The 10,000-nt window shown below is 43.5% G+C and overlaps 2 protein-coding genes across 2 annotated transcripts in view; one reads left to right on the top strand and one right to left on the bottom strand.

Moving 5' to 3' along the window:
- LOC114558596 (potassium voltage-gated channel, Shal-related subfamily, member 1) overlaps positions 1-2,633 on the bottom strand; it is a 9,610-nt gene extending 6,977 nt beyond the window's left edge. Inside the window, exon 1 of the mRNA XM_028582659.1 lies at positions 2,481-2,633. Within this exon, the coding sequence (XP_028438460.1) occupies positions 2,481-2,633 (153 nt within the window). The remainder of the gene's footprint in view (positions 1-2,480) is intronic.
- A 3,906-nt stretch (positions 2,634-6,539) lies between these two features.
- The window catches only part of ptpn18 (protein tyrosine phosphatase non-receptor type 18), a 43,088-nt gene continuing 39,627 nt past the window's right edge, over positions 6,540-10,000 (top strand). The window contains exon 1 of the mRNA XM_028582661.1: positions 6,540-6,560. Coding sequence (XP_028438462.1) covers positions 6,540-6,560 — 21 coding nt within the window. The remainder of the gene's footprint in view (positions 6,561-10,000) is intronic.

The following is a 10,000-nucleotide window of genomic DNA, read 5'->3' on the forward strand; positions in this document are numbered from 1 at the left end:
GTCCGGCGATTAAATAACAAATGCACCTGCGCTCATCTGTGGCCCATGATCTTACGGGGAGGTGTGTTCAGGTGCATTCTGGGCGTGCTGATCTTACAGGGAGGTGTGTTCAGGTGCATTCTGGGCGTGCTGGTCTTACAGGGAGGTGTGTTCAGGTGCATTCTGGGCGTGCTGGTCTTACAGGGAGGTGTGTTCAGGTGCATTCTGGGCGTGCTGGTCTTACAGGGAGGTGTGTTCAGGTGTTCGTGCTGGTCATTCAGGGAGGTGTGTTCAGGTGCATTCTGGGCGTGCTGATCTTACAGGGAGGTGTGTTCAGGTGCATTCTGGGCGTGCTGGTCTTACAGGGAGGTGTGTTCAGGTGCATTCTGGGCGTGCTGATCTTACAGGGAGGTGTGTTCAGGTGCATTCTGGGCGTGCTGGTCTTACAGGGAGGTGTGTTCAGGTGCATTCTGGGTGTGCTGGTCTTACAGGGAGGTGTGTTCAGGTGCATTCTGGGCGTGCTGGTCTTACAGGGAGGTGTGTTCAGGTGCATTCTGGGCGTGCTGGTCTTACAGGGAGGTGTGTTCAGGTGCATTCTGGGAGTATTGCTATCGTGAGGCAGCGGGAAGTGATCTCTCCATTGACCAACAAAAACCTGGTCTAAAGTCAATAACGCAGCATTTCATTGTTATTCTAACAGAGCATTAGTAAGATGCTCCTAGGCTCGTGCACAGCGCGCGCACACTATGCTTGTTACACAAACAGGGACACACAGCAGCACACACACACACACACACACACACACACACACACACACACACACACACACACACACATGCAGAAGATTACATATAATAATATTACGGTGCAAATCCTCCATCATAACAGCAATGCTCCAAGGTCCAAACGCGCCTGGCTTTTAAAGGGAATGGGAGATGATCTCTGATTGGTTGATGAATGGGAGCTGATCTCTGATTGGTTGATTGCATGTTACGCCCAAAACACACCTCTGATTACTGAAGACAGTAAGAACAACCCTTTAGGACCAGGCGCCCTAAACACACCTGCACCAGGTGCTCCACACCGTGACCTCAGATCGTTAAAATAGGTAATATATACAAATGTTGTGTTGCTGGGTACGTTAACTGCACACTTTCTGCACTAATTAAGTTCCTAACGGATAAATAAATATAGAAGCCATTGTTTTCTCGAGGTTTGTGGAAGACTTAGGTGCACATATTCAGCGGAGGGTTTAGAGGTCCTTCGGGGAGTAAAGGAATGAATCTCATCGGCATCAGGGAGCCAATCAGCACGCAGCATGCTTCTACCAAGATCTAATGATGTCTGTGATTGGCTGTCTAATGTTCAACAACTCGTAGAGACACACAGGAAAAACTCTCCGTTACACAGACTACTCACGTAGTCGTTGCTGAGAAATACATGTTTGAACGCAATGTTTCCTTTGTTGATTTTGCCGCCGCAGTATCAGAAATATGGCAGACGCACGACAGGATTTCCGCTATGTACACCGTGCACCTTCAACTGTTTATGAAAAGTTGTAATTACGCGACTCTGCAAAGAATTAGAACTCATTCTAATTCTTTTATTACATTAGATTACATGTCATTTAGCTGACGCTTTTATCCAAAGCGACTTACCATTGATCAGGGTTGGGTATCGTTTGGTTTTTTTTTCGATTCCGGTGCTAAATCGATACTTTTAAAACGGTGCCGGTGCCTAAACGGTGCCTGAACCGGTACTTTTCAATAAAGTTAAAAAAAAAAGAAGAAGAAAAAAAATAAGGGTAGTAAACAACAGTCAGTGACTTCTTTATTGCTAAGGCCATGGTCAAAATTAAAGATTTAATAATAACGTAATAACTATAACAATAACAATAACTTATTTCACCAGTAAATTGCTGTTGAACCCCAGATGGGAAAAGGGTATTTTACAATTACTGTGAATGCACCACGAGGCTACCTGTTTTAAGTGAATCTGTGTTGTTTAATTCTGACAATGGCAGCTGCAAGTGAACGCACCGTCTGTGTTGTTTAAGTCCGACCATATAAACATCCTGTATATCTATGAATTGTAGAAGTCCTCCACAGTGAAATACAGTCACACTTTACACTGTTTAACGTTAGCTGTCAGCATTTTAACCGTGATTAATCCAGCTGCTAGCTAAAGCTAGGCTAACGTTACATGCTGTCAGGTGTAGTGTAAAGTCGAGCACCGAAATGAGGCACCGAAACTTTCGTTCTTATTCGGTCTCGTTACTACCGTTTACGTCGGCACCGGTTCCCTATTGGCACCGAGTTTCGGTACCCAACCCTACAATTGATCTATATATGTCAGAGGTCACACGCCTCTGGAGCAACTAGGGGTTAAGTGTCTTGCTCAGGGACACATTGGTTGATGTATCGCAGTGGGAATCGAACCCGGGTCTCCCACACCAAAGGCATGTGTCTTAACCACCCAGAGTTCTTGCTGATGTTACCGACCTGCTGCGCTCTCATCTTGTCCGCCCTCTGGTTCTGGTGGTAGATGCGGCTGAAGTTGGACACGATGACGGGCACGGGCAGGGCGATCACCAGCACGCCGCTCAGGGAGCAGATGGAGCCGAAGATCTTCCCCGCGATGGTGTTGGGAACCATGTCGCCGTAGCTGCAGGGAGAAAACACATGATTTATGGTTCTGCGTTGAATCTACGCTGTGCTTCTCCTTCTCCTTCTCCATAAACAACATGAAATCAAAGAGAAGGTTAACTTTTCCTGCTACCACAGGACATTTGGCATTCTTATCATAGCCAGTTTATACACACACACACACACATATATATATATATATATATATATATATATATATATATATATATATATATGGGCCAGCAGACCCCGTGTCTCTGGTCTGAGACCAGTGGAGGATATCAGAAGTCTCTTTCCCGGTGCTGGCTGAGTGTTACTGAGCAGCCTCCAACTGAGCTTGAAGACGTAGATGTGACGTGAGCAACCTGTCTGATATGGAATGCCGTTTTATTCACAATTAAATAAATGAATAAATACATAAATACATAAATAAATACATAAATAAATAATTAAATACATAAATAAATTAATAAATACATAAATAAATTAATAAATACATAAATAAATACACCATGAAATAAATAAATGAGGCAATAAATACATAAATAATTAAATAAATGTAATTATTTCATGGTACTTTTATTTCACAAGTCCATATTTATTTATTTCAAGAGACTTTTATTTTCCTAATACCATATTTATTTATAACAAGAGACTTTTATTTTTCTAATGCCACATTTATTTATTTCCCTCTATATTTATTTCCAGTTCTTATATGCAAATCAGGGAGCGTGGATTGGATTGTGTGCCGTTTTATTGTGAATAAAACGGCATTCCATAGTCTGAAAGTGTGAAGTCTTCTGGTAGCTGTGCCGAGAGAAATCTCAATCATTCCCAATCTTACAGAGACGGAGAGTGTAGGTATATGTAAGGAGATAACATAGACACAGGCTAATTACTGATCACTAACATGCTAGTTAACATTAGTAATTACTAACATGCTAGTTAACATTAGTAATTACTGATCACTAACATGCTAGTTAACATCAGTAATTAAACCTAAACAGATAATGGAAGTCCAAACTGCCTGTGAGCTTCTCCTGTACTATACGGTAATTCCTCTACTGTGTGACAGTAAGTCTCGTGGTTATGACCCAATCGTTAGCCTATTTTTATAAAAGCGTCTGCTACGGAGCCATAACGTGAGCTACAAGGTAATGGAGCCTTTTATACATTGTCGTGTTTCTTTAGAAATAAACAACGGAGAAATAGAGTCTTTAAACGCTTCAGATGTAAAGTTATTCTCTGTCAAAGTGACGTCAGAATGAATGGGAGTCAATGGGATGCTAACGGGAGGTGATGGCCAGGTAGCATCAAAATGGCGCCTTATGAGGTTCGAGTTCTGAAGCGAAGCTTACCCCCCCCTTGGTTATTACACTTCCTTTTATTACTGGTGTGTCTGGGCCTTTATAAACGTGCTAAACCAACCCGTGCGATGCTTTGAAACCTAATAGAGACCCGAAGTCCCGCCCCTTCTACTTCCGGTCCATTGGACCTATCTTTCAAAAAAATATGAACGAGGGTCAATGGAGAGATAATAATTATTTTTTGATCCAGTTTGAATTGAGCCGTGGATTACAAACATGATGTTCGTCAATTTAAAACATTATTTTTCAACCTGAAAAAGTCTCCGTTTATTGTTAAACTGTTGAAGTATAAGACCTAAAATACGTAATTAGAAAGACGACAAACTGCATGGATGACGTCTCTCTGAAGCTACGATGTCTCCGTGTGTCGTACCTGTGTGTGTGTGTGTGTGTGTGTGTGTGTGTGTGTGTGTGTGTGTGTGTGTGTGTGTGTATAGTACCAGGATGTAACGTTACTCTAATGATCAGAAGATCTCTCTCGTTCTTTTGCTTCTCTGCTGAAAACTCTTGACTGATAAAACCCAGCAGTTAAGATAACGTTGCATGTGTTGTTTAACAGAGCTAAGCTAGCTAGCGAGCTAGCCGATCACCAAGCTAGGTGAGGTAGATTGTGTGAGACGGGAGATGTAGTCCACTGGGAGATGTAGTCCACTGGGAGATGTAGTCCACTGGGAGATGTAGTCCACTGGGAGATGTAGTCCACTGAGCGGTTTCACACTAAACTAAGTGGTCATATGACAAACCTACGGCTAACTGAGACTTTCTTCGGTTGAAAATGTATCTTTTAAATTGACGAACATCATATGTGTAATCCATGGCTCAATTCAAACAGGATCAAAAAATAATTTGCCTCTCCCCCGTTCACTACCGTTCATATTTTTTCTGACTTAAGGTCCCACGAGGTCCACGGGAAGGGGCTTCGGCTCTCTATAAGTTGTAGTTGTATTTACTGTAATGCCTAACCTGAGAGAGGGAATGTCTGGCAGTAATTAGCTGAGTGATTGGGTTGTTGTTCTCAGTGCGATGACAGCCGATCGGGTCAGGTTTTCCTCAGCGGCGAGCGATATTGGCAGCTGGGAGCAGATCAATAACAAAGAGAGAGAGAGCCGAGTGGAACAGAAGTCCTCTGTAATCGGCCAAAGGGCCGGGATGGATCAGTGCTGGATCCACCCCGGACATTAAACACTCCGCTCGTGTTTTACTGACGTTATCTAGACACAAACTCGGCTGCAAAGTTCGTAAAATGATTGAATGAAAAACATTGTGACACCAGCTGTGTTTCCTACATTATGGGAAAAGGACAAATCTCTCTTTCTCTCTCTCTCTCTGTCTCTCTCTCTCTCTCTCTCTCTCTCTCTCTCTCTCTCTCTCTCTCTCTCTCTCTCTCTCTCTCTCTCTCTCTCTCTCTCTCTCTCTCTCTCTCTCTCTCTCTCTCTCTCTGTCTCTCTCTGTCTCTCTCTCTCTCTCTCTCTCTCTCTCTCTCTCTCTCTCTCTCTCTCTCTCTCTCTCTCTCTCTCTCTCTCTCTCTCTCTCTCTCTCTCTGTCTCTCTCTCTCTCTCTCTCTCTCTCTCTCTCTCTCTCTCTCTCTCTCTCTCTCTCTCTCTCTCTCTCTCTCTCTCTCTCTCTCTCTCTCTCTCTCTCTCTCTCTCTCTCTCTCTCTCTCTCTCTGTCTCTCTCTGTATCTCTCTCTCTGTCTCTCTCTCTCTGTCTCTCTCTCTGTCTCTCTCACTCTCTCCCTCATTATGTCTGTCTATCTGTCTCTCTCTCTCTCTCCATCTGTCTGTCTCTCTCTCCCTCCATATGTCTGTCTATCTCTCTCTCTCTCTCCATCTGTCTGTCTATCTCTTTTATCTCTATCTCCTTTATTATTTTTTACAGTCTGTGGCAATAACCCAAAACAACTAATAAATGAAAGAACCATGAACATCCTTTCTCCTGGGGCTATAGAAGAAAGCTGTGGGTACAGAAAGTAAATGCAGTGGTAGATTAATGAAGCTGTGATGGAGCATCTGCCAAAATGTTAGGTGACACGGTACAGCTGCAACATCAGCCTCATTAGCCTGCAGTTTATGGGCCTCCGTAGGTTGGTCAGTTTCATAGAAAGAAGAGCGAGAAGAAACTCTAGCTGCAGTCATCAGGTCAGCACATTCTCATGAACGGATCCGTACGATATCGCAAGCGAGGTTGCTTTCACACCTGCCTCGTTTGGTCCGTTTAAAATAAACCCTGGAGCGTTTTTGGTCAGATAGTCCGGTTAGACTGGTGTGAAAGCTTCATCCCAACTCTGGTCCGCTGAAGTATATTATCATCCTATTGTATCTGACCTCTATATAACTTGTATTTAAGCTTTATAAGACTGGTACCTAAGATTCAGCACGAGGACCTCAAATGAACTCTACTTTCAGAGGACACTTCTATAGGAAAAGGGCCACAGGAAACATCTGGAAAGCGTTATCAGTGGGTTAGAAATGTCTTTGTTGAAAAGAAGGCCAGTTGGCTTGTAGCCATTGGTCAATTATTGATCCCACCCTAAGTTATGTAAGGGTTAATGCCCTTCGAGGTGTCCATTGTGAGATATTAATGGACGACGGCGAGGCGTGCCTCGGCCGAAGTCCATTACTACCTGACAATGGACACCTCAAAGGGCATTAACCCACTTATACCATGGTAACTTGCCAAATAACATATTTTTAAAACATTAGTTCATATTTTAATTAGTTTTACAATCGAAATCTAAAGTTTATCCAAAAAATAACTCCGTTTCCCTGGTTACGCCTGACGGTTTGACTAATACCTGGAACAATCATTCCCATCCATCAGGTTCTTATGCAATGCAAACGTTGTTCTCTCCACCAGGAATTAGGAAGGACCTTAGATACGACTTGCCTCCCTTAGCAACCGGAGATATTTATATAGTCCGCTCAGCTGATAGAACCCTTCAGTTTAGCTACGAGCCAGAAAGCTAACGCTATGCTAGCAAGATCCAAAGTCAATAACATTGTGTACAGTTGGCAATCAGTAAAAATAATTTGACAGTATGTTGAACAACAAGACAAGCTAGCTATCAGCCATGTAAATGTCCCCAAAACAATATAACGACTTTTTAAAAAAATAGTGTGGATAATCTCCTAAATGCCTTACATATAATATTAAGTCAAAATAAAATTCAAGTTCATTGTACATTTCTACCAATTTAATTTAACAGATTCAACAATATATTCATGCTTTTTTCCGCACTTTGTTTTTCTGGATTATTGTCCTACCGGTATTTTAGTCAATGCGACTGTATGTGTAACTCAGCCAAGTGTGCAGTAACGTACAGGTGCCAGTAGATGGCAGTAGCTACATTGGATGTAACATGGGGCTCATTTAGTGCTAGCAGAGAAAGACGGACTCTGGTGCTAGTGACGGACTTTTCAACAACAAAACGAAAAGAGTTTTAAAGTATGCGGAGGAAAACTCGGGTGAAAAAGCTGCGGGACGTTTCGACATTGAACCCAGTAGAATCAGAGACTGGAAGAAACAGAAGGATGAGCCGACAAGATTAGCCGACAAGATTAGCCGACAAGAGCAGAGCACGGCTAGCTAGCTGGAGGTGGGAGGAAACACGTTAGCCTGGAGCTAGAAACAAAGCTACCGGTAGCTAGCTACCGTCTGTAACGTTACTCAGATACTGGTGTAACTACTGTATGCTCTTATTGTAATCTACCAGTAATACTGTAGTACCTACATTTGAAATAAATACCCGGTACATTTACAGGGTTCAAACTGACACAATGGTGGCGTTTGATTAATTCTGACCCAAATTGCTTTGTCGCCCTTCTGGCTGTTGATGTATATGGTGATATTTTTGCTAATGTGAACGCTATGGTTTTTCATTTAAAACAGTTTATTTAAAATAATTATACTTATCAAACAGATGGAATTAGAAATAAAGGCCTGCCTCTAATAAAAGCCTGCTTACAATACAAGCCTGGTCCCTTCTGCAGTTCAGGAGGTAAATAAAGGCCCCGGCTTTTATTTGAGGAAATACGGTATACCATGTGTTAACAGCAGAACCTCAGAGTGACTATTGGAGAACTGGAAAACTGTCGCTTTCCGGCTCTGCAGAGCTTGTAAATTGAGGCTGAATTCTTTGATGTAAATAAACTTTTATAATCAAGAAACCGTGTCGGTGGATTCCTGGAATACACCACACCGCTTAAAGGTGCCATGCCACTCAAAACAGTTTTTCCTTGTATTTTTTGAGATATGTCCGGTCCATATGTGTGTGTGTGTGTGTGTGTGTGTGTGTGTGTGTGTGTGTGTGTGTGTGTGTGTGTGTGTGTGTTATGTGGTGAATGTGAAAATGAACTGCTACCTCCTCTGTCAGCTCTAGCCACTGGACAGAAATCAGACCAATCACAACAGCTGGTCAGTCTGACATCATATTGCCTGAGCTCATTACTATTCATGAGCTCGCCCAGTTGGGCTGGGTAAAGGATGCTGATAGCCAGGCTGTCTTTGGCTAGCTGTTAGCCAATCAGAGTCGAGCAGCTCAGCTCGTTGACTATTAATGAGTAACTGGCAGAAATCGAGCCGAGTCTCCCTGCAGGCTTTCTATACCGCGCTAGAATGGCTTGAAACAAGGTAACCATGGTTACAGAGTCCATGGTAGACCTTCAGACATCACCACAAAGTCAGGAAATACGTGTGGCAGCTAGGGCACCTTTAAAAAACGGGGGTCTCGGTTCTCGTCGCAGCGAACTAGAGTTCAGTTCACCTCAAGGTGAGAACGCGATCCGACCCAAACACAGGAAGTGAAGCGACAACAGAGCTTTCACTAGCCTGCAGCTCCAACCTTCACATCATTTAAGGACTTCTGTATGATGTAAGGGACAACAACTCTCTGAGCACACATCGCTGGTCATCTGTGTGACATCATCGGTCTGAGCGACATCATCAGTATGTGTGACATCATCGGTCTGAGCGACATCATCGGTGGGTGATACAGTAAATTTTGGCGTTGCTCGGTTATTTCTCAGACCAGAAAGAGTTTTGGATATTCTGTCCAGTAAAGGAGCGGCTGGTGGTTTCCATCGTGTGGAGTGTGTTTACAGTGTTCGGTGAGTTTGACGAAGTTCAGTGTGACAGAAAACCGAACCGAGTGAAACGTGCAACAACGCTGCAACTTCACCCCCCCCCCCCGAACGCACCGAGTTGTCCGAACTATAGCCTAGTGTGTATGGGCCAGTGGAAGGATGTTGTGTGTGTGTGTGTGTGTGTGTGTGTGTGTGTGTGTGTGTGTGTGCGTGTCTGTGTCTGTGTGTGTGTGTGTGTGTGTGTGTGTGTGTGTGTGTGTGTGTGTCTGTCTGTCTGTGTGTGTGTGTCTGTCTGTCTGTGTACGTGTTTGTGTGTGTGTCTGTCTGTGTGTGTGTGTGTGTGTGTGTGTGTGTGTGTGTGTGTGTGTGTCTGTCTGTGTGTGTGTGTGTATGTGTGTGTGTTTTACTTTCAGAGAGCAGCAGTAAATCTGCAGCAGCCTTGAGTCTACAGCCAAACATTACACGCAATGTACCTTTAATGGACTGTAAATAAGCTTTGATGCTGCTTCTGTGTGTGTGTGTGTGTGTGTGTGTGTGTGTGTGTGTGTGTGTGTGTGTGTGTGTGTGTCCCTGTCACTCTAACTGATCCAAGAATAGCTCGGCTCCCAGTAGACGGCAGAGACTAACCTACATCCAACAGAACCGCTGTGACCTGACACCGGATCACACACAGACAAAACCTTAAAGGGTAACTACCTGCACCCTATTTTTCTAGGTTTTTGTGATAGATAGATAGATTGATCTTTGAAATTGGTCCAGTATTGAGCGTGAACTCTATAACTGGCAGCCGTGAACCGGGCTGACAGACTCAGATTATTATTCTAAGAGTCTGACAACATTATAGAAAGATCCCTACAGAGATAGAGCTTTAAAACCTCTTTCAGACCTTTCTGTTCAACCAGAAACAGCTCTGAGGTCTCTAGCGCTG

Source organism: Perca flavescens, chromosome 7 (genome assembly GCF_004354835.1).
Source record: "Perca flavescens isolate YP-PL-M2 chromosome 7, PFLA_1.0, whole genome shotgun sequence".
Classification (NCBI taxonomy): Eukaryota; Metazoa; Chordata; class Actinopteri; order Perciformes; family Percidae; genus Perca; species Perca flavescens.